The sequence below is a fragment of the Ursus arctos genome, unplaced genomic scaffold (genome assembly GCF_023065955.2).
Source record: "Ursus arctos isolate Adak ecotype North America unplaced genomic scaffold, UrsArc2.0 scaffold_2, whole genome shotgun sequence".
Taxonomy (NCBI): domain Eukaryota; kingdom Metazoa; phylum Chordata; class Mammalia; order Carnivora; family Ursidae; genus Ursus; species Ursus arctos.
Window position 1 is genome coordinate 30,453,959 of NW_026622874.1, and position 25,142 is coordinate 30,479,100.

General features: G+C 44.9%; 1 protein-coding gene and 1 pseudogene across 2 annotated transcripts in view; both read left to right on the plus strand.

The window, feature by feature from the left end:
* Positions 1 to 25,142, plus strand: part of KCNH1 (potassium voltage-gated channel subfamily H member 1) — a 351,315-nt gene that overhangs the window by 224,232 nt on the left and 101,941 nt on the right. For both annotated transcript variants that reach the window (XM_044387791.3, XM_026509088.4), the window contains exon 8: positions 19,611 to 19,810. In XM_044387791.3, the coding sequence (XP_044243726.1) occupies positions 19,611 to 19,810 (200 nt within the window). The remainder of the gene's footprint in view (positions 1 to 19,610; positions 19,811 to 25,142) is intronic.
* Positions 1,885 to 2,618, plus strand: LOC113262659 (acidic leucine-rich nuclear phosphoprotein 32 family member B-like; annotated as a pseudogene).

The window sequence follows — 25,142 nt, forward strand, 5'->3', positions numbered from 1 at the left end:
AATTTCTGATTGCTATTTTTTGGGCCAATTTATCAAGTTACGTACATATCTTCTCAATACAAGTTGAATGTTGGGTTTTTTCCTCCCTTACTCAACATATCCACCACTGCTTAGCTTAGTTTTTCTTTTTCTCTCTCCCCTCAGGGTAATCTTGACTGTCTGGCAGCCCCAGTTGATTCAGGGCAGAAGCCCAGGGCCCTTGGCTTGTCCAAAGTATCATGGCGGACACTCAAGGCTTGGCTGCTCATAACCCTGGTGAAGGCTCTGTGTCCTCCTCCTGACATTTGGCCAGCCCCCCTTAGCCATCTCTCTTCATGAAAAATATTGACCTTGCTCATTTCAAGGCCTAAAATTACCTTTTTTCTCTACATACTATTTCTTAATCTTTCCTCTTTCAAGTGAGAAAAGAAAAGTCAAGCATGCAATTTTTTCCTAGTCTCTGTAAAATCGGAATCCAGCCTATGATTATATCTTCTTAACTAGCAAAAAGTTCAAAAGTTACTAGTTTCTTCAATTAACTGCACTCCCTCTCTTATTTTTTTAAATCATCAGTACCCTGTTAGCATTAACTGCTTCTTGGCTAAGCCTGCTCGTTTATAATCCATTTCATAAAGGCATCGTATTTCTTTCCTTAAACATTTTTAGAATAGTGGAACGCAACCAGACTTTCTTAAAACAAGGCATCCAGTGGTTCCTCACAGATGATTTAGAGGCTCACAGATGGGGTTGAGATAATGGTGCCTATAAGAATCATGGGAGTTTTAAAAAATCTGCTGGCTCACCCTTTCTCACCCCACTTCACCCCTGAGTGTAATTAAACCCAGGAAAATTTAACTTTAAAAAAGCGATTTTGATGATTCTAATCTGGCCTCTGGTTGAGAACTGTGGTCATGATGGTTCCAGGTACACAGGACCCAGCTGAGGGTTGTCGATTTCACACGTGAGTTACACGGAGGAGCAGAAGTGGGGGGTAGTAGATGCGATGGTTCTGGAGGCTTCTGGAAGAGTTATGTTCTGTGTTGAGTTGAATCTTGAATAATAACAACATAGCCACGACTGGCATGCGTTGAGCATGTATTGCGTAGAGCACCTCATCAAGTCACCACCTTCAATCCTCACCAAGGATGGAAAATGGAGCTCAGAGAGATCAAGTGCTTGGCCCAAAGTCACACAGCAGGTAAGTAGCAGAGCTAGTATTTAGCCCTTCAGTCAGTGTGACTCCAGAGCTCTGACTTCTATGATGTGTCGGATTTAGTGGGAGGGAAGCAGCAGAGACTCATGGTGTGGGTACAGCAGGAAAATTATTTCTACCTGATCAAAATCCTTGTGGGAGACAGTTATCTGGGTTTATAAGAAGTCCTTCAAGTCAATTATGGACATCACCATTAGGCTGAAAATTGTCTTTCTGTCTCTAAGAAGATGAGAAAGGCCGAGTTTTTATCATCATGAATAGACCTGGTGTATGAACCTCCACTTCAATTTTTCTATCTAATTCCATAATCATAATTCATAATCATAGTCATTTCTTGGAGATCAGAGGGACTTTAGATCCCGTGAAGTCCTTTTTCTTGTCCCACTTCCTTATTTGGCAGGTTTATTTATTCACGGGAAGGCAGCATCGGGCCAAGTCAAGCCGAGCTGCCCCCCACATCTCAGCGCAGTGCGGCCCGCAGCCGGCGCGGCGGTAGTGAGGCCAGCGCAGCGCTCCTGCCCCTTCCCTCGGCGGATTCCCTCGGCTCGCGGGAGTCACTTGGCTCCGGGGGCTCCGCTCCCCTGCCCGCTGCCTGGGACCGTCCGAGGGCCCTCCCGGCGCAGGCCCGGATGCCTGACACCCCTCCGCCCTATCGCAGAAAGTGAAGTTTGAAGAGTGGGTTAGAGGGAACGATGGACGTGAAGAGGCGGCTCCACCTGGCGCGGAGGAACCAGACTTCCGCAGCTGTTGGACGAATGATCGAATGACGGGAAAATTGCAGGCTGAGCCCTGAATTTGTGAACTTAGAGTTGCTCAGTTTCATAAGTGCAGGCTTGATTTCAGTTTCCCATCTCCCCCAGCTACCTAAATTGAAAAAAAACTTGAGCTCGGGGACAATAGCATCTTTGGAGGTCTGGACAGGTTAGCAGAAAACCTTTCAAATCCCACACATCTGAACTTCAGTGCATTCTACTGCAAAATATCAGCACCTTGGAACCTTTGAAAAAGTAGGAATGTCTGAAAAGCCTGGACCTGTTTAACTGTGGGGTTGCTAGTCTGAATGGCTAGGGAGAGGGCATCTTCCCTCGCTGACCTACCTGGATGGCTGGCGCCACGAGGATCTAGAAGCCCCTGGTTCAGATGCCCAGGTGAATGGTGTGCACGAAGAAGAGCAGGACAAAGAAGAGGAGGAGGATGAGGGTGGTGAGGAGGCGGCGGAGGAGTTTGATAACCACTAAGATGAAGAGGAAGAAGCAGGTGTAAAAGGGGGGAGGATGCAGGTGAAGTCAGTGGGGAGGAAGACTTTGGACATGATGGAGAAGGTGATGAAGATAAGGGGATGGGGAGGAAGAAGAGGAAGAAAACTAAGGAAGTGGGCAGGTAAAAGAGGAAAAGAAAAATTGATGATGAAGGAGAAGATGATTAAGACCAAAATAACCTGCGAAGAAAGAACTGCTCAGATTGGTTGGACTGCTCACTGGTAGCAGTTTAAATAATAATAGTAATAAAGGTAATAATAGTAATAAAGGGTATCTGTGATACCAACCACAGGACCCCACCCACCCAAAGAGCCAAAGAATAGTTCCGGTGACATTCTGCCTTCCTCCATTTGGTCCCTCTTTAAAATCCACCATCAACTTGGGGACTTCACCCCTACAAAATTGTTAAGTCCTGTTAGGTTCTCGTGTAAGATTCTTGCTGAGCATGGGCTGTTGTGGTCAGTGAGTCAACCGTCAGCGGCTGCTAGTTACGCCAAAGCATTTTTACTTTCTGTACAACAAAGAAGGCTTGTAAGTCAAATCTTAACATAAAAAAGAAAGTTCCCCACTTTCTTAGTGGGAATTAGCTGGCCCAAAATATCCATGGTGCCGCGGCTGAGAAACCCTGGTATAAATGTTCAAGGCATGGACTGGGTTTGAATCCAGCTCTATACTTACTAGCTGTGTGACCTTAGCCACGTTACTTAACCTCTCTGTGGCCCATCTGCAAATAAGGCTCATGATCGTCCCTTCCTCACAGGGCTGTCAAGGGACTTAAATGAGTTGGTGTATTTGAGGTGACGGAGCAGTGTCTGGCACACCATAGACATGTGTTTAAGAGAGGCGTCTGGTACCGTGGTGGAGCGGGCTCCCGAGTCAGCCTGGCTGCGTGCGAATCCTCCATCTGCCATTTACCAGCTGTGTGACTTCGGGCAAATCACTTAAACATTCTTGACTCAGATGCATCAGTAAGAGGAAGATAATAATAGTATTTACCATTAAGATAAATCATGTATGCAAAATGATCGGAACAGTGATTTGTACATCCTAAAAGCTGTATACGTTCCAGTTGTTATTATTACTGTTTTATTCCTTTTGTTAAACAAATATTTGGGCCTCCTGGGCACAAGGGCTGAAGTCACTTGACTTACAGCTGTTAGATAGCAAAGTCAGAATGAGGACCACTGACTCACGAAAGAAGGAAAGCTCTGTCCAGTACAAGAGTTTACGATTCTCTCGACTCCTCGGCATCCCGTGTAGCAAAAAGTCGGGTGGGGTGCGATCATTCGGGGTAGTTACTAATTTGGAGGCAGTGTGGAGAGAGGCACTATAAACTACAGGGTCACTTAGCAGCATGTAATTCCAGCGCTGCCTTTGAGAAACGAAGACTGCGGGTCACTCAAGGAGGAAAATCACCAGATGCTGAAGTGCCAAGATCAGAGTTGTCAACAGGGGAGAAAGTGATTTGAATTTCTTTCTATTACTATTATTGGAAGGGGTATTTCTTTAAAAGACATTTTGTGCAGTCATTGTGCTGTTCCAATGTAATTCACCATGGTGATAGTAGTGCCTTTTGAAAAGAATTTTCCTTTTCTTATTTGCAGTTGTTTTGAGATGTAGAAGAAAAACAAAATTTCAGCTTTCTGAGAGCTTCTAACTTTGGGAGTTATAACTACTATTGGAAAATGAGCCCAGTTAAGGTTAACACACCTGTTTAAATGGCTTTAAAAATTGTGTGTTACTTTAAATGGCTTTGTTAATTAGATTCTCTTTGATGACTCATATTAGAGAAATATAAACGTAGGGCTCTTGTTATGACTCAAGCAAGACCTGGGTTAGAAAACCTGCAAACCGGTCTACCTTTTTAGCCAGGTGTAACTGTAACTAAGCGTTTGTCTCTTTGCAGTCAGGAACTCAGCAAGCACAAAATAAGTGAAAGTAGCAAATTATTTGGAGACCTTTCCAACCTGTGTCTGACCTTCTTGATTCATTTGCAGAGGTAATTGCCTGTGGAAATTGCTATGCTTTTATCTGTGGTGCTATTAAAACACTGGTTGAAATGAGGTGGCACAGACTGCATAGTTAATGGGTTACCGTGGAGTGGGAGCTGTTGTTTTATTCGACAGATGAGAAATAGCTGAAAATAACCTTCTGTCTCCCCTGTAAGACTTTTGCTTGTTAAGTGACATTCACCAACACAGCAGAGTTTCAGCGTGGTATAGGAATTTGTGCTATTCTTAGCAAGATATTAAGTGAGAGTTTTCAGGCTTTTCTGGCTATGAAGTAGGGAATATTCCCTGATTTCTGTGCTCAGGGGAATGGCTGTCCACCTTGGGGAGGAATGAGAACACAGTGCCCATAGGACATCCGGAGCGGAGTGGAGTCGTTCGTATCTCTGTCCCCTGCATCAAGGTACCACTGACCTGTGGGATCATTCCCTCATTCTCTCCTGGCTTCACTGTTGTTGTTCTGTCTAGTGGGGTAAGGTTAGCTGCCTTCTTGGCCTCCTCCTGCTTCCTCAATATGGCCCAGTATTTTCTTCCCCCTCCGACCATCCTCCTCCCTTGGAATGGAGCATTATACTCACAACTTATTAGGGAAAGAGTGGGGGATCCCTGTGGTATAAAGCAGTGTTTCTCAAACTTGAAGATGCCTCAAAATCACCTGGAGAGTTTGAAGAGATACAAATTCCTGGGTCTCACCCCCAGAGATTTGGAGCCAGTAGATTTGGAGTGGGCGTGAGAATTTTCATTTCTACCAATTGCCCAAGCAAGTGATGTTCCTGGTTTGAGACCACGTTGTGAGGCCTTTGTGTGATATTATGATTTGTAATAGTAAATATATATATTTGGTTTTCTTCCCTGTTTCTGGCACAGAGCTCCTAAAACCCTTGGAATTTCCTGTGCTGATAGCAATAAAGGTGTCTCTTGTTGTATGAATGAGGTGACTTTTGGAAGCACCTAAGGATCTGGGCTGGTTGCCAGGAGAGCCAATCACGTGATTAGAAGGTTGGAACTTTCAACCCCCCCCCACTTCCCCTTCCCCCAACCAGCCTCCTGGGAGGGAAGAAGGGATGAAGATGGACTTCATTCACCAATGGCCAATGATTTAATCAATCATGCCTATGTAACGAAGCCTCCATAAGAACCCAGAAAGAGAGGGTTTGGAGAGCCTCTAGGTTGGTGAACCAGAACACTTCCAAGTGCCATGCCAGGCCCCAAACTCCAGGAGGACAGACACTCCTTTGTTCAGGGCCTTACCCTGTGTATCTATTCATCTGGCTATTGACCCCTATCCTTTAATATCCTTTGTAATCACCCAGGAATCTAGTGAGTAAACAGGTTTCCTGAGTTCTGTGAGCCGCTCTAGCAAATTAATCGAACCCAAGGAGGGATTCATGGGAACCATTGTCAGAAGTACAAGTAGCCATCTGGACTGGCAAATGGCATCTTAAGTGGGGGCAGTCTCATGGGGCTGAGCCCTTAACCTGTGGAATCTGGTGCTGTCCCTGGCGGACAATCTTAGAATGGAGTGGAATTGTAGGACACCCAGCTGGTGTCAGAGAAATGGTTGTGGGGTGTGGAAAAAGCCCACCCACATTATAAACTCACCTCTTTGGGACAGTCTCTTCAATAGTTAGCCGACAGCACTTTCTGAGCACTCACTGCATGCAGGGGTAGAAAGATGTCCCTGAAATGACCACCATAATTCCTGCACTCCAGAAAGTCTTCTGTTTAAAGAAAAGCACAAGCCTCCATATCGCAGTGGGCTGTACCCACTCAAAGCCAAGAGCTGAGGGGACCTGAGTCTCAGGGTGCTGAATGGAGGGATATTAACCCTGGGTGGGTCGAGAAAGAAGACTAAGATTTATTTTAGATCTATCCCAAGCCAGCACTGTGGTTGGCATTTGCTGTGTTAATTCACTGAATCATCACAGAAATCCTGAGCGGTGGGGATTATGCTCTTTCTCTCATAAATGAGGAAACTGAGGCTCTTATGACTTGAATCTGTGGTGTAGGGGCCAAGGGCAGGACGCCCCAAGATGAGCCACTTCGGCATGAAGATTATTTTGAGCTGACAACAATTAACACCCTGTGGGCTCAAGAGAAACTCTCGCCCTTCCCTTAACTACATAGGAGAATCTAAGTTGGGGGTCTTTCTCAGAATAAGGGTTATTAGCAGAGATAAATTTTATCTGAGTGACCCATCTGTATGGCAGGGCAAACATCTGATTGCCAAATATCTGTTCTTCTTATCACCCTGTGAAGTGCTTTCCTTTCCTCTGAAGTCCCAGACCCCTAACCCCATCCCTCCAGGATGACATATAGACCTCATTTTACCTGGCTGTCTTTGGAATTGCCATGTCTGTGTGGATTGCCTGTATGTATGCTATTGAATTTGATTTTCTCCTATTAATCTGTCCCATGTCAATTTGATTCTTTGTCCAGCTAGAAAGGACCCTTGAAGGGGACAGAAATTTTTGCTCCTTGAGAGCGGCAGGGCCAATAGGGTTCTTTCTTTTAAGAGACCAAGTTATTTTCACTACTCCATGTTGCTTCTCAGCATAGCACACAAGCCTGAGTATTCAGTTAATGTTTGTTGAATTAAGACGCCAGATGATTAAGTTAGGGAAGGAATGTTTCCAGGAAATGATGACTCTAGAGATGGTCATTAACCAGCCCGCTGTTAATTATTGTTGTATTTATTGAGCATTTATTATGTACCAGGTACTGTGATAAGCATTTTATATACATTACTAAAAAATAAACTATAAGGTAATTATTTATTCTATATGAAGATATTTAAAGAGGAGGAATGATTATTCTGGGGTTGGTAGTGAAACCAGGTTTCCAAATTGCAACTTTTTGTCTCCACAGTATAGAGTTCTCCTACTCTGCTCTGATCTGCTTTAGCATGACACCCAGTAGTTACTTTTTTTGTCTTCCCCTTGTTACTACTCATTTCTTCCCAGATAATGAGATAGATCCACAGCTATGGATTTCAAGACACAGGAAATAAGATTTTAAAAGTTAGTTGCCAGTTACCATGCCAATATAAACATTATCCTCGCACCCACTCATCATTATCACATTAGGATAAGCACGAGCAATTACAGCAGCAAAGACCAAAAATACTACATGAACAAAATGAGATGTGTTGCTGTCATGTGGGCCAGATGACATGGATCGAGGACTTCAGTCTGGTTCCCAGGCCTTCCTCCCACCCCCTCTGCCTTCCTGCATGCCTCTGTTTATTCCTCAGTCCTTCCTAATCTATGAGCAGCTCAGTTCAGAATCACCACGTAGTCAGTATTTCAGCAGATGCGTCAAAGTTCTTAGCATTTATAGATTTTGCAAAAACTCTGCGGGCCTCGGTTTTTGCAGGATGAGCTTGGTTTAAAACCTCTCTCTGCAGTCCAGGACTTTCCTATTATGATAAAGTTTGGGTCTGTCTATGCCACTAAAAGATAATAGTTCCCATTCAGGTTAGTGTTCCAGGCTGCTGTCTTAGTGAAATGCCCTCCGATGTGCGTGTTCTGACATTTGACTCCAGGTCAATAGCTGAAAGAGACGATAACGTTGAAGGTCTCTTTGTTCTGAGTGCTCTGGGTACTTTCACACAGTGTCTCGTTCCCCCAACAACCCAGGGAAGTGAGCGGGTGATATTTCTTTTGTCAGGCTGACAGAAATGGAAGGGGAGAGCAGCAAAGTAATTTGCCTCTGGCCGCACGGCTCTAAGTGGCTGAGCCGGAACTTGAACCCAAGAGGGTATAACTCAGAAGACCCATCTTCCTGTCCTTATCAGATAATATTGTGGGTGCGGAAGTCACTGGGTTCACCACTCAGGATTTGCTGGGCTGTGCTTGACCTAGAAAGCAGAAGATTCCATTTCTGAGCTCCTTCTCTGGCTTTTGAGATTCTACTTGCTGTATCTCATTAATGTCTTGGAAGTAAGAGGATGTCTCTGGACTGCTTTGAGCTCTCAGTGCCAATGTTGTGTGTGTTAATGACTTTCCCCCCCAACCCACAAGTGCAGCCACATGACTTAATGAGCAGTTCGTCCTAATCAGATGGTTGGCTAATGGGGAATTAAGGATCATAAGACTGGTGATTTTATTCTAAGGGAAATTCATATAACGAGAGTCTTTTTTCTTTTTTTTCTTCAAAAAATGAAGAAATTAAGTCTCATTAAAATAAGCAGCAGTAAGGCATAATCTTCATAGATACTGAATTTGAGGCACTATCGGGTTCAAAAGCAGGGATTGGAAAGGACTTCTGCTTCCTTGGTTTTTCCTGTTGGCATCTATGAGGTCTGGGGGTGGCAGGATAGCCAGGGTGGGAGTAGAGCTGAAGTGGGGAACAGGGAGGACAGAAGGAAGGAGGGAGGGAGGGGTGTATTAAAGTCTATATCCTGGAAATGGGCTTTTTATAGAAATGCAACTCTCTCTTTTTCATCTGTCTAAACCTACTCTAAAAAAGAAATTGGTGAATAATGTAATGGGCCTTGACCATGAAGAACAAATCAAAACCAACATTTATGTCCGTAGAGTTTGACAGCATATTCTGAATTGTGAAAGAGGATAGAAAATCATAGTACCATGCTTCTCAAAGTCCCCAGCAGTAACAGTATCCCCTGGGAACTTGTTAAAGATATCCATTCTCTAGGGCCCACCCAAGACCTACCGAATCTGGAACTCTGGGGTCAAGGGCCCAGAACTGTGTCAAATGCCCTCCAGGTGATTCTGACACACACTGAAACTTGGGAGTGGGTGATTTAGTGGCGTATGGCCTTGGAGTCAGAGAGACCCTGGGTTCTGGCCTCTCTGCATGCTGTTTCTCTGATATTGGACTTCATTTTCCTTTTCTGCCAAGTAGTGATGGTACCCACCTTTAGGTAGTGTTATTTTTTTATGATTACTGCATTGCTCTGAGCTCTTGGCTTTGAAGATTTGGAAACTATTTTTCCATTTTGGTGGGGGGGGCAGCTTGGGCGAGAGCCAGCAATTCTTAATTGCCTTTGCAAACCATTCGTTTGGCTGTCAGTAAACATGGCTGACTGAACACACACATTTGCGTCTGATCACTGCTGAAACCACACTAAAGCAACAACAAAGGAAAGGTCCTTTTAGAGCATTAGCGCATTAGGACAAAGAGCACGAGAGGTGAGTAACACAAATTGGAAAGCTAGAAAGCAGTGACTGACTTGGCAGACCAAAGAAAGCTGAACCCTAAGGTGACAGAGGGGAAATCTAAACAAAATTTGATTCACAGCAGAACTTCCCCAAAGACTCAGGCATTATGGCAAGAGTGTCATTGGAAGTGAGGGTGAAGGGGGGTCAGGAATAGGGCTGGTTGAAAGTTTGTTTAAGAAGCATTTAGACCCCATCCAGGGGCACCTTGGGTGGCTCAGTCAGTTAAGCGTCTGACTCTTGATTTTGGCTCAGGTCATGATCTCAGGGTCATTAGAGCCCCACATCGGGCTCCACACTAGGCGTGGAGTCTAAGATTTCTCTCCCCTTCTCCTTCTGCCCTCCTCTCCGTCCCTCCTCCCCACTTGCTCATGCTGTCTCTCTCTTTCTCTCTCTAAAAAAAAATTTTTCTTTTAAAAATAATTCGCTTTCTTTTGCATGCCACAGGACAGATTTCCAGTTTTAAAACAGGGTACATCAAGAACAAAAATATACCCCCCTTTCCCAACCATCTTTATTTTCACCAATACAAGAAAGCCTTCTGGAAATATAAGCAAGTGACTGAACAGGATCGAACCACTGAATCTGCAAGTCAATACATGATCTTTTATGGCAGAATAACCAAGAATTTTCCCCAAAGGAAGATTTTAATTTTCCAAATATAAAAGAGTTAAAAGGATCATATGCGAACAAAGATCTTATTCCAGGTTTTATGGTAAAGATTAAGAAGAGACTGCACTGAATACAGTGAAGAAAGCTGAACCTCTTACTAATAAATAGATCCAAATTAAGAATTTCTACAACATTTCTTTAGAACACAGAACCAGAATTCTTTTTAAAAAAGGAGCATTTAGGGGCGCCTGGGTGGCACAGCGGTTAAGCGTCTGCCTTCGGCTCAGGGCGTGATCCCGGTGTTATGGGATCGAGCCCCACATCAGGTTCCTCCGCTATGAGCCTGCTTCTTCCTCTCCCACTCCCCCTGCTTGTGTTCCCTCTCTCACTGGCTATCTCTGTAAAATAAATAAATAAAATGTTTAAAAAAAAAAAAGGAGCATTTAGACCTCCAAATATCCTTCTCCTTCTATGAAGCTAGGTCACTGCCCCTCCTCCACTCACAGAAGCCGTGTATATTCTTTTTTTTTTTATATTACGTTAGTCACCATACAGTACATCCCTAGTTTTTGATGTAAAGTTCCATGATTCATTACTTGCGTATAACACCCAGTGCACCATGCAATACGTGCCCTCCTTACTACCCGTGTATATTCTTGAGAGAGAGTCTCTGGGCTGGAAGACACCACGGACAGCGGAAGGCGGAGGTACCCTATGACAGCGGACCTTAGGGGAAAGTTCATACGCTGAATGTTGAGACCTTCAGCCTCCCTCCTTGATTGCTGAATGCTGCGGGCATTCTCCAGACAGGAGATTGAGGACTTCTCTAGGAACCCAAAGAAGTGCAAAAGGACAATCCTAAAGTTGATGGCACCACACATTCTTCAACACCAACTCCAGCCAGGTCGCCCTACAGTGAATTCTCACAGTTGACAACCCCCACTCATACACACAAGGGTCCCACGCTTAAATATGAGCAGGCATCTAAGGACTGCCATATATTTCTAATTTGAAAGGCAGGCAAACACGAATACATGAGGAAATGAAAGACCAAGCAGGGATAAGAAAACTTAAAAATATATCTATGATTGAAATCCTCAGAAGATAAAAGACATTAATGTCAATGAAACAGAACAGAATGCTATTAAAAAGCAACATTTAGTGAACGGGAAACGGATGGAAATGAAAAGTATGATATCGAATGAAAATGAAATAAAGGGATAGAAGATGGGGCACCTGGGTGGCTCAGCTGGTTGAGCGTCCAACACTTGATATCAGCTCAGGTCATGATCTCCGGGTCATGAGACTGAGTTTTGCACCGGGCTTGTGCTGAGCGTGGAGCCTGCTTAAGAGCTATTCTCTCCTCCCTCTCTCCCTTCCCCCCCTTGTTTGCATGCATGCTCACTCTCTCTCTTAAACAAACAAAAAAAAAGGAATAGAAGATAAAAGTTGAAGAAATCTCCCACAAAGTGATAGGAAGAAACTGGAGAGAAAAATAAAACTAGATCAATTTAGGAGCCCAGCACTTGGGAAAAAAGAACAGAAAATAAGAGGAAGAAACCATCAGAGAAATAATCCAATTAATTATGTGACTAAACTATTAACTATATAACTAAATTTATGTAATCATTTTTCAATATATACGTATATCAAATCATTGTGTTATACACCTTAAACTAATACAATGCTATCTGTCAGTTATATCCCACTAAAACTGGAGGAAACCAAAGATGGGACCAAGAGAAGCTTTTACCAATATGACTTTGAAAGCCTACCTCCATTTTTAAGGATTCTCTTTTCAAAATTTTTATGTTTTTACCTGATTTGTTTCCTGCAGCGATAATTAATTCCCTCAGTGTATTCATTCAGCCCATGCTTTTTTAGTCTTTTTCTGTATTTGGCATAAAAGGGGAACAGAAAGATGTCAGAGGTGTCAGTGTGACTTTATCCATATCAACTCATCTTCCATGACCAGCATGTCCCCATCGTTGCCAAATGGAGGGGCCAGATCATAAGGGCTGACAAAGGCCTAATAGCCTCCTGCTGGGAATTAAGAGTCAGAAACAAGCATAGGTGTGAGTAGAGTCTTATTTAAATTGTTTTTATATCTCTTTTGGAATTCCGTATAGAACAAAATCAGTTTGGATAAACCCATAAACTACCCACAGAGAGCAATGATTTTTAAATTATTACAAAGAGGAAAAAGACTCATTAGTCCTTAATCTCTAAGCTTTGATACACCTGCAGAAATAGCTTTTTTTTTTTTTTTTTTAGCCTTCTTGAATTTAGGAGTAAATTATGCTCTGCAAAGTTGTTTAGTTGGGGTGCATTTTCCAACAGGAATAAATTTTTGTGAATAATGACCAGCTTCCTAAAGAAGCCCACAAGTCATGGGGCGCCTGGGTGGCACAGCGGTTAGGCGTCTGCCTTCGGCTCAGGGCATGATCCCGGCATTATGGGATCGAGCCCCACATTGGGCTCCTCCGCTATGAGCCTGCTTCTTCCTCTCCCACTCCCCCTGCTTGTGTTCCCTCTCTCGCTGGCTGTCTCTATCTCTGTCGAATAAAATAAAATCTTTAAAAAAAAAATAAATAAAGAAGCCCACAAGTCTGTTTACCCCACTGATGATGGAAAGCAGGTGAGGTTCTAACAGCTCTGTGGGAGCCAGTGGCCCAGGATGGCGGAGAGGCTCTGCTAACACAGGGATGGGGCTTCACATCTTCACTCCCTTTTGTTAACAGGCAGATTAAGTGCCCATCTCGCTTCAGGAAGCTGGAGACAGAGGTGAGAGATGGGGGAGTGGTATGGGGGTACGGCCACTGGCTCTAGACTGGGGTGCTTAAGGAGACCAGGGAGCTGGAGAGCAGGTTAAGCATAAACAAAGAATAAATTAGGGGCTTCGGAACTGTGGCCTGCTAACCACACTTCTTATTTCCAAACTCAGTCCTGCAATGTCTCTAGTCTGTTCCCCCAAAGATCCTCAAGGTTGACCTATCTGCTTTACTTCCATTTCTAATGCCCTTAATTTACTGCTTCTGACTAGGGTTTTCCTCCATCTTGGGTTCATAAAATAGAACAGTCTCTCAATTTTCCTTCTCCCTTACCTTTTGAGAAACTGTGAAGAATTTTATTTTAAGTGATAAAAAAAAAAAGCTGACTAGAAATAAAGTGTCATTATTACCCTTATCCTTCCATCACCCCATCCACCGCTGTCACCCTCTCCCTGTTTACTTTCTTTGCTCTTCCCTCCCCTGCCCTCTCCCCTCCCCTCATCTCTTCCCTCCGCTCTCCTTCCTTCTCTGCTCCTCTCTTTTCCTTTTATTCACTTTAATCTGCTGGAGGCAAGTTTTAAAAAAGAAAGAAAGAAAATGAAGTAACCCAAGAAAATTTCCTTGAAAGGAAGGCCATAAATTTCCAGATTGAAAGGACTTATTGAAAGCCTAGCACAATGGACGAGAACTGAGCCACAGCAAAGGCACACCATTATGAATTTTCAAAACATTGCAGAAAGAGAGATTCTCGAGAGGAAAAAACAGATTCAGTATGAAGGACGAAGGATGTGAATGCTTTCGTCTTCTCAACAGCAAGAGAAGACAATGGAGAAATGCTTCCATTGAGAAATGAGAGCAAGGATTTCACATCTAGGATTCTACACCAGCTCAGCTATTAATTGATTTTAAGAGTAAACATTGGGTCTCAAAAATTTTGCTTCCATATACCCTTTCTGTAAAAAGATGTCTTCTACTGACAAAAACTAGTAAACCAAGAGGGTGAAAGGCATGGGATACAGGAATCAGGGGATCTAACCCCAATAAGTGACGCTACTTCCCAGGATGCTGGGGCAGGACACCCACACGGCTGGCAACGGAACGTTTCAGAAGCCTCCAGGAGAGATTTCTTTTTTCTTTTTCTTTTTCTTTTTATTTTTTTTAAAGATTTTATTTATTTGTTTGACAGAGATAGAGACAGCCAGCGAGAGAGAGAACACAAGCAGGGGGAGTGGGAGAGGAAGAAGCAGGCTTCCCAGTGGAGGAGCCTGATGTGGGGCTCGATCCCAGAATGCCGGGATCACGCCCTGAGCCGAAGGCAGACGCTCAACGACTGAGCCACCCAGGCGCCCCACTTTTTCTTTTTTTTAAAATAAGCTCCATGCCCAGCATGGAGCCCAGTGTGGGGCTTGAACTCACAACCCTGAGATCAAGATGTGAGCTGATATCAAGAGTCAAATACTTAACTGACTGAGCCACTCAGGTGCCCCCAGGAGAGATTTCTTTATAAAAATGAAATTGATCGGCTAACTAATGTATTTTAATATATTAAGAAGAGACTTTATCTGTGGGAGAATTTGGAGTCAAATTAGTGATAAGCAAACTAAACAAATGAAAAGACCATCATTCGCTATAGGGAACAGGAAACACTGTAGAAAAGGAAAAGTGACCTGAGTATCCTGTGTGGCTTAGCTGTGAATATCTCTCATCCAGTTACAATAATATCCACACAGATAATTATCTAACCGAGATGATGCTCTAACCACATTGGAGGATGGGGCAATGGGAAGAGGGGAAATGAGTGAGATTAGAGGGCAGTGGGGGGGAAGAGAGCTAAATTCTCAGAGGCCAGCAGATAATTCCTAAAACCGAAATATCAGGACATGGCAATTTGAGAATGACATTCAACCATGAAGATCGATAGCAAAACAATCAGCTTAATACAGTGGAAATGGGTTCTTCTGCAGAATGGGAAACCGGGTGAAAAGAAAGAATATCTAGGGGAGTAAAGACTAAAAGATGTTTTGGCCATTTAACTCTTTAAACGATGTGTATGTCTAAGTATACACAAATAAACAAGAACATTTAAAAAGGGAAACGGGCGCCTGGGTGGCACAGCGGTTAAGCGTCTGCCTTCGGCTCAGGGCGTGATCCCGGCGTTATGGGATCGAGCCCCGCATCAGGCTCTTCCGCTATGAGCCTGCTTCTTCCTCTCCCACTCCCCCTGCTTGTGTTCCCTCTCTCGCTGGCTGTCTCTATCTCTGTCGGATAAATAAATAAAATCTTTAAAAAAAAAAAAAGGAAACAATTTTGCCACCCTTCCCCTAAATTCCATACAGTAACTTTTAACTGAGAGTCAGAGAATACTGTGTTTATTTTTCTTTGGGTGGGACCCAGGGCTCTTGCTATGATACAGTGTTAACTCTAAACTGCTCAAAGAGAGAAAGACACCTGCCTTTAGGCAAATCAGCATTTTGCCTTGGGATTGAGAAAAGTCTTTCCTACCTCCTATGGGGCGGGGAGGGGGGGGAACCCAACTAATTCACACTGAGTGTCATCCAGGGCGTCCTTGGCCCTGTGGGACTCTGTTATGCGGGGACATTCCAATCTCCCTCTCTTCCTCCCCACATCACACTCAAGTATCTATTCATGCAGTAGCTGGACTTCTATAGAATCTCTCCCAGTTAGGTTGTGAGTATGTAAGGCATAATGCTTCATATAGAGATAGCCATAAATAAATTGTATGCATGAAAAATGTGTAACCTCACTTCATATAACATTAGACAAGGGGCGTTGAGTGAATTATCCATTTTTGATAGCAATAATGTTTCTAATAATAATAATAATTAAATAAGGCCCTCCTGAGGACCTTTAACCTTCTAGAATGTCTCAGAGGCAGACTGCCATGAGAGCAGCCCTGGGTTGTGAATGATAGATGTGGCATCACTGTCTTAACGGTCTGGCCAGCACACCAGTGCCCCGGACGTGAGCCTAGTTCTTAAACCATGGAAAAGAGAGCTATTCTTACTGTATTGATTCGGTGTAACTGTATTTTTAAGCTCAAAATTAAATTAGTTTTCTGGCAGCCATTCTGACAAAGGCACCTCTTATTCTTCATGCAAGACCTCTGGTTCACTGTGGACCAGAAAACAGAGCTGATCCAAGACCGTCATACAGGCTTATCGAGTCAGAGTCAGACTCACTGGGGACAAGGGAGCCAGCGGGGGCCCCGGGAGGCTGGTTCTGAGCACACTCGGTGATGCGGGAGGCAGGAAGCAGGAGATCTGACCCTCTTGTGTGTGAGTTCATTTATGAGCTTCCAAGGGCTGTGTCTGCATTATTCAGGCTTTGACTACTTTTGCTTTTATCTGGCTTCTTTTGTTCAGATTGATACCCCCCCACCCCCGGTACCTTTCTAGAACTGGCAGCACTCTTGCCAGTCCTCATTTATAATTCTTCTCAGGCGGAATCGTGTCCGCAGTGTCTTGGGCAGTATATCCAGCCCCGGCGGACAGACTACTGAAGCTTTCCTCCCCTTACACCTAGATCCATGCCTTGCTCTCGGATTTTTCCGTCTCTCAGTCTTCAGCTAAGCCTGAGTGAGATCATTTGAAAGAAGTTATTGTGGCCTCTCCACACAGTGGGACAGTATTCATCAACAACATGGAATGAACCACTGACACCTGCAACAACAGGGATGCACCCCAAGGGCGTTTTGCCAAGTGTAAAAGACCAATCTCAAAAGGTCACATACTGCACGATTCCATTTAGTTAATGTTTTTGAAATGGCAGGATTATAAAACAGGAGAAGAGATTCGTAGTTCCCCGGGGGAGCGTGAGTATAAAGGGGGAGCATGAGAGATATGTCTGCGGCGATGGGACAGTTTGTTTTCTGAATGTGGAGCTGGTTACATGAGCATACGCAGGTGATGAAATGTCACCGAGTTATACACATACTTCATGGCAACGTAAATCTTCAGGTTTTGACATTGTGCTCTACTTACATAAGATGTAACCAGTGGGGAACCGGGGCGATGAGTAGACAGGATCTCTTTGTACTATCTTTACAGCTTTCTGTGAATTTATAATGATTGCCCAAAAAATGGTTTTTTTCCTTAAAAAAAGGAATGAACTGTTCATAATGCAACAATATGGATGAATCTCAAAATAATTATGCTGAATATAAGAAACTAGTCAAAAAAAGCGCAAAAGAAAAATATAGACGAATTGGACTACCTCAAAACTATAAATGTTTATGTGCAAACAACACCATCAAGAAAGTGAAAAGACAAAAAAAGAAAAGTGAAAAGACAACCCACATGGGGTGAGAAAGTATTTGCAAATCCTATCTGTCTGATAAAGGATTTGTATCCAGAATATATAAAGAACACGTACAGCTCAGTAATAAAATGACAAGCAACCCAACTGAGAAATAGGCAAGATTTTTCTCCAAAAAATAGATAAGAATGACCCATAAGCACACAGAAAGGTGCTCAACATCATGAGCCATCAGGGAAATGCCCATTCAGAGTGGGATGAGATGGCAGTGTTCACTCCCTAGGATGGCAGTAATCAAAAAGGCAGATAATAACAAGTGTTGACAGGGTGTTGGGGACATTTGGAACTCTCATACACTGCTCCTGGGAACAAAACAAGGTGCACCTGCTTTGGAAAACAAGTCCTAAAATGTTAAACATAGTTACCAGATGACCCAGCAATTCCACTCCTGGGTGTCTACCCGAGAGAACTGAAAACATGTTCATGACGGCTCATAACAGCATGATTCATTATAGCCGAGAAGTAAGTGACCCGAATGCCCACGGACTGATGAGTGGACAAGTGAAACGTGGACTGTCACCATTGTCGACATTATTTACTCAACGATAAAGAGGAATGAAGTACCCAAGCATGTGCAACGGGGATGGTCCTTGAAAACGTTGTATTAAATGAAAGGAGCCAGCTGTAGAACTTCATATCTTGTATGATTCAATTTATATGAGATGTCCAGAGGAGGCAAGTCTATAGAGACAGAAAACAGGTTACTGGTTGCTGAGGGCTAGGGGCTGGGGGTGGGGTGGGGAATGACTGAGAGTGGGTAGGGGGTTTCTTTGGGAGGGGGATGGAAATATTCTAAACTTAGACGTAGTGATGGTCGCACAACTCTGTAAATATAATAAAAGCCACTGAACTATACACTTTAAATGGACATATTTCATGGTGTGTGAATTATATCTAAATAAAATGTTTAAAAGAGTGCATACTGTATGATTACATTTATAGAACATTCTTGAAAATGCAAGCTCACCTGTGGTGACAGAAAATATTAGCAATCGCTTGGAACAGGACGGAGTATAAAGGGACGTGACAAAACTTTGGAAAGTGATGGAAGTGTTCACTGACTTGTCTGTGTGATGGTTTTGTGGGTGTATACATATTTCAAAGCTTATCAGGTTGTATACATGAAGGGTGCAGTTTATTATATGTCAACAATCACTCAACTAAAAAAAACAACAACGTGTGAGTGAATTTCACAAATAATAATAGTAATAATAATTTAACAAATATTTATTGGGTACTGGTATAGTGTTAGCTCCTGGGGATACAATGGCAAGGAAAAGATGGGTCCAGCCTTCAAGCAGTTCATACAGGCACCGGCAAAGAAAGATGCATATGGTTGCAAAATGGTTTATATACCATTTCGATCCTGGGAAGTCATGGTCAGCTTCATGGGGAGGCTTTCTGGAAGTGGTGGCACTTGAGCTCAGCCTTCAAGGGCAAGTGGGGGTTAGAGGTAGAAGGCGGGGTTTGTGATGACATAAGGGGCCTCCTTCCTGACGTTGATGTAGGGGGAGCGGTAGGAGCACATAGTACGTACTTGTTATATCTCAGAGGTGACCTGATTTCATTTTTGCCATATTACAGTCATGCTTTTCTCCCCATGAGCCACATCACAGTGGAGTGGATTGTTGTATTCACATGTACCTTAACAGTAAGTGTGAAGCAAAGTTATAAATAACATCCTTTGTTGCTCTTGGCAGACTCGCCATTGTTTAGTTACTTGTGATGATGTATTCAAGGTCTGTCCTTCCACTCCGTTGTTTGCTGCGTGAGAGCCAGGACTGAGTGTCTCGTACACCATCCTGTCCTCTGCAGGTAGCGTGGTACTTGGCACGTTAGCAGGGCTTGAGAAAGATTACTTGCTGCTAGGTTAGGAATTGGGCTGGTACAGAATAACACATTTGGCTGGTGGCCTCAGGCATGGCTCAAACTTTTTTGTGGCAAGAAGTATAAAGTAGTCTCACTGCTCCTGCCCCCCCTTCTCTCTGCCTCTTAGCTCCGGCCCCAGTCATGCCAACTCCGGTCCACCCTAGCCCTGCCAACCCCCTGTTTGTCCTAGTGGCCTGCTGTCAGGCCTCTTAAACTGAGTCCACTCCCAGAGGCTGCTGGGTGAGGTTCTTCTGAAGAAGTCAGGACAGTCTGTCCTGGAGAGGGCAGCTCTGGCCACCGGCCTGCTCTGGGCAAGTTGGGCATTCTTGGGCCCTGGTTGAGGGACCACTCATGTGTTGTCTCTTCTCCTTCTCCTGCCTCAGCCCTTCTGTATGCCACCATCTTCGGGAACGTGACCACCATTTTCCAACAGATGTATGCCAACACCAACCGGTACCATGAGATGCTCAACAGTGTTCGGGATTTCCTGAAACTCTACCAGGTGCCAAAGGGCTTGAGTGAGCGAGTCATGGATTATATCGTGTCCACCTGGTCCATGTCCAGAGGCATCGACACCGAGAAGGTAAGGAGGGCGATAAGCTCAGGTGAGCCCTCTGTTGGCTTTCCCAGGGAGAACTGAGGTGCTCCTGGGGCAGGGGGTCCTCAAACCTGGCTGTGCATCAGAATTCATTTGGGTAGTTTGGGGTTCCCATGTCCTACCTCCAGAGGTTTTGGTGGCTTCCAGATCAGCTCTGCTCAAGGACCAGCAATTAAGATTAAGAGCCATTATTTAAGAAACTGGAAAGACAGTGTGTATCTCCTGGAAAAGAGAGGCATTGGAAGTCTAACTGTCTGGGGCAGAATTTCCCAGACTTGTGTGGTGATAAGGCTCGGGGCCATCCAGGGGGAGGTCATCATTGTGGCTGATTTTCCTTTGGCCTCAGGCTCTGAGATGGCACAGCACTGCCACTGATTCTGTCTTTATTTAAATTTTCAATATTTTGTACATTGGAGATTTTTTTTGCATGAATTTTGGTTTTTAAAAATATTGTATTAGGGGCACCTGGGTGGCTCAGTCGTTAAGCGTCTGCCTTCGGCTCAGGGCGTGATCCCAGAGTCCTGGGATCGAGCCCCACATCAGGCTCCTTCACTGGGAGCCTGCTTCTTCCTCTCCCACTCCCCCTGCTTGTGTTCCCTCTCTCGCTGGCTGTCTATCTCTATCAAATAAATAAATAAAATCTTAAAAAAATAAAAAAATAAAATAAAAATATTGTATTAAACTATAATTTCTCCTGCTTCCTGAATTTTTAGCCCAAGGCTGTTGCCTCACTGTAGTCTCAGCTCTGATAAGATTCCCACGATTCGTGGTCCTTAAACACAGATTCCCAGCCTCTCTCCCAGATATATGGAATCAGGATTTAGAGAAGGGGGAGGTGTGAGGAAAAAATCTACATTTTTAACAAGTGGCCCAGTGATCCTGTTCATCAGATGAGTCTGGTGAATACTGATCAAGGGCTTGTGCCTTAGTTATCATTGACTTGAGGAAAACATCAGTTAGGTATCTCTCTAAAGTTAAGGTATCAGTTTTCCCATCTGTAAAATGGAAATAGCCATAAATCCCTATTGTTCTCTAAGAGTTGCATTATTCTAGATGCATTTCAATATAGGGTGGCTGGGAAGAAAAGAGAAATGATACAGTGGATTTTCTATTCACTTCTCAATTATCGCCTGTGTATATTTTCTATAAGCAAACATGTAATCCTGGGTCCATTTTTCTCTGCTTCTCTGTTTTCCACCACACTTCACCTTTTACTGCCAATCTCTAAGTACTTGGGGGATTCTGATTCCTTTCGTTGTCAGAATAAGAAAAACAGAAAGATAACGCTGTTGCAGAAATAGAACACATTCAAAGCCAAATTCAGCTGACTTTGGATCAGCTATCCTTGCACGTACTCTTCCTCTATTAGAATAGTTAGTTGAGAGTTGACAGCTTAAAAGGAAAACTTGAACTCAGTGTAATTGATTCCCACTTCAAAGGAATGATAATTCAGTTTTGTTGAAGATCGGCCATAATCACAACAGTAACATAATAAGCTCACCACCGTCGCGCCGGCTCCCATGCCTTGAACGCACACTAAGAACAGATATTTACTGCGCTCTCCATGTGCTGGCCCCACATTCACGCTCCAGTGATGCTCAAAGCAGCTCTGGGAGGGAGCTGCTGTTCTTTCCACCCAAGAGTCGAGGACACAGAGGCCCGGCGAGTTTTGTTAGCTGCCTCTGGTCACAGAGTTAAGAATGGCGAAGTCAGGATTTGAGTCTGGTTTTGTCTGACTTGGAAATGTGTGCGTTTCCTACTCTTACTTTTTTTTTAAATTTTTTTTTTATTTAAAACATATACCAGAGGGAAGAAGGATTGAGAAGATGAGGCCAGATGGAGTTTCCTTCATTTCTCACCCGGGCAGGGTGTCAGTAGGGTGGGTCTGAGTCCCTGGCTTCGCCAACCACCTGCCTGAACTGTGTCTCTGCTTTTGCCTCACTCAGCGAGGCACGTAGGTTCTGTGGGTGTCTGGCAGCTGATGGAGCAGAAAAGAACTTTGATCTCTCAGCCCTGGGGCTCCTTTTCCCAGGGGCCAGGGTGGCTTTGTAAATCTGGTTGTCTGGAAAGAAGCCCTTCCCCACCCCACTGCAGGGCTGGGCTGGGCGGGTGCCCATGCTAGACAGCAATGTCAGCGTTTGCCCGCCCTGCCCCTCCCTGCTGCCTCACTTTCCCGGGAGGCTTTGGGATTTGCCCCAGGTCTGGCCTAGGTGGAAGAGGGAATACTGTGGCAAAACTCACTGCAGGGCCCAGCCTGGCCTAGCTGGCTGCCCTTCCTGGCAGGGACTTGGGGCAGGCAGCTGTTGGGGAGGGGTCCAGTTCCGTGGTCCCATGCCTCTCCCTGGTCCCCTACCCTCCATCCTGGGTCAGAATGGTCAGAGATGACCATGGGAGCCTAGGGGCCATATGTGTGTGTTGGGGGGGGGGAGGAAGGTGGCAGTGCTGGGCTCCTCTAGTTTGACCAGCAATTAGCTGGCTACCATGAACATGTTGCCTCTTCCTCTGAGCCTCAGTTTCCATGTCTGTAACACATGGACACTAGGTGCCTTTTTGTACTAAGGCCAACCTCTAAGGCCCCTTCATCTATGACCTTCTGGACTTCGGAGCCTCCCTCAGCTGACCCACTGCTCCACTGTGCTAATGACATCAAAAGTGAAAGCTCACATGCGCGGAGCACTTGTGTGTGCCAGGCGTTGCACCAGCACTTTCCACACACCAGCTCATGGAATCCTCAGAAGAATTCTAGACTCACGTTCAAAACTAAAGACTTGGGAAAAGAAGCTAAGCATGGCTTTCAAGTTCACAGGAATAGTAAACATTAAAGTCAGGATTGAATCCGGGTCTGCCTGATCTTAAAGTCTATTCTCTCAACCATGTGTCTGTCCAGTCCTGCCTGGGGAGGTTTCATGAGCCTCCATGGTGACATTTCCCTGTGACCTTTGAGGCCCGCAAGAACCATCAAGGATGGTCTCTCCTCAGGACCAAACAGAAGGGAAGGTGCCCAGGAAGGGGTCTGCTGCTGAGAAGCATTCAGCTCAGAGAGAAGGATTTAGGACCCCCTAACCTGCCCAGTGTGGAGCCAACAGGAGAATGATGGAGATGCCTGATGGCCATGGCAGTCCGGGTTGCTGGACCCCCGGGTTCCCTCTCCTCACACGTGCTTTCCAGTGGATCCGGGAACAGGGCCCATGAATAAAACTTTGTCTCCAAGCCAAGGCGTCGTTCACTAGCAGCGTCTGCCAGCAAAGCCCAGCCCAGGGGAAACCAAATATTGAAAGGTGAACTTACCTGGAGAACAAATGTTGGTTTTGAACTGCTGGGCACAGTGTTGACATGACATGCGAGTGTGCTCCACTCCCTGGTGTTCTGCCTGGGGAGAAGAGGATCCACATTAAATCTGCGTTTCTACAGGAGTCTCTTTTTTCAATGAGCCAGAAGGAGGGAAATACTTAGCAAGCTCTCAGTCTAAGCCTTGGCAGTCTGAATTTTCCTGTGCCTCCGTCAGTGCTCCGTCCCCTCTCGCAGAGATCCTGCTTACTTCCTCAGCATCCCGCCACCCCAGAACGAGCAGGAAGAGGCACACAGAGCATGGGGACCAGTGTGTATGGAGCCCCTTGCCGGGTCCTGCACTGTCCCTGGGAAGGTGAGGCTTGCACAGAGTTTTGAGGGAGGCTGAGAAACTTCCAGATTCCAAGATGAACTCCAGGCACAGAGGCAAATGGACTGCGTGAAGGCAGAGAAGCAAGGATTCAGGGGTAACCAGCACCCCAAGGAAAGATCTTCATTGAACATGTTTAATTTTATCCTCCCAGCTTTGCTTGCTAGGCTAGGATGGGAGAAAGGATTATTTTAAGAACATTCCTAATTCTTCTGGAAAAGTCCACTTGAAGGTGTCCTACTGTGTTACTTAATGCTTGCTATGCGAGGGCCCACGCAGTGGTTTCTTGTAAAAATTTAGTCCAGGGAACTATTTCTCCCCCTTACCAAAGGCTAAGAAATTTTCCTTCCTCGAAAGATAAGACCCACATGACCTCTCACAGCTCTCACTTTGCTCTGAGTTTCTAGACGCTAAGAGTGGAATTACAAGTGCCTTTGTTTTGGGCAGCCATGTAATGTATAATGTAGGAAATGGTTAGTATCTAAACTAGGCTCCGGACTCAGGCTATCTAGTTTGAGAGCCCAGCTCTGCCATTTTCTGGCTGTGCAACTTTGGGGAAGTTATTTATCTTCCCTGGGCCTCAGTTTCCTTATCTGTAAGCTGGTACAATACTAGCACCTACATCAGAGGGTTATGTGAGGATTAAATTAGCTATTACGTGCACATCACAATCATGTAAAATCATTGCCAAATTTCACTTATTTTACTTATGATTTGTCTCCTCCCCCGAGATGGTAAGTTACACAAGGGCAAGGATTTTTGTCTGTATTGTTTACGCCTACATCTTCAGAGCCGAGAATGATTACTGGTGTATAATAAGTGCTCAGTAAATAAGTGTGGAATGAATGAATGACTTTAAAGCCCTTAGCAATGCCTGGCCCAGAGTCAAGTGTTCACTAAATGTTACTTTATCTCTCTCTTTAAACCACACATATATTCGGACCATCAGCAGTGTGAGCTCCACCTTCAAAACACATTCTGAATCTGACCCCTCCTCACTGTTCCCCCACCAGCAGCCCAGCTCGGGTGCCCTCCCTTCTCACCGGGCCACCTGCAACAGTGACCTAACTCGATTCCTTGGCTCCCTCCTTGTCACCCTACTGCCAGGGCCCCCGAACCCCGCTCTCCAGCTGTGGTGATCCTCTTAAAAGATAGCCTGGTCTTGTCACGCCCCTGCTCATGACCCTCAGTGTGTCCCCATCACACTCAGAATAAAATCAGAGGCTATTCGTAACCTAAGGTCTCTGTGTGCGTGCATACTTGGCGTTCTTCTGAAGCTTCATCTCCTACCCCTTGACCCTCTTTCACATTGGCTCTTGCTCAGGTCCCCTCCCAGCCTTGGCTTTGCTGCTGGAATGTCCTCTGACACGTTTTGCAGGTGTCAGCTTACATAGCACCTCCTCAGACAAGCCTTCGCCAGCTGTTAATCCAAAGAGTCGCATGTACTCCTAGCCCCGACTCTCTGGCCCTTCTGAGCATTTACAACAGATTTCTGTGCTCGCTGCTTGTCTGTCCCACGAGAGGGTCAGCTCCCCGGGGACAGGCAGTGTGGCTGTCCCTTCTACCCATGCCTTGAAGCGTGCAGTCTAGCCCAGTGGGGGTGGCGTCCACCCCTGGGGTCATGAGGGGCCACGGGCTGGAGAGCACAGTGAGGACCCT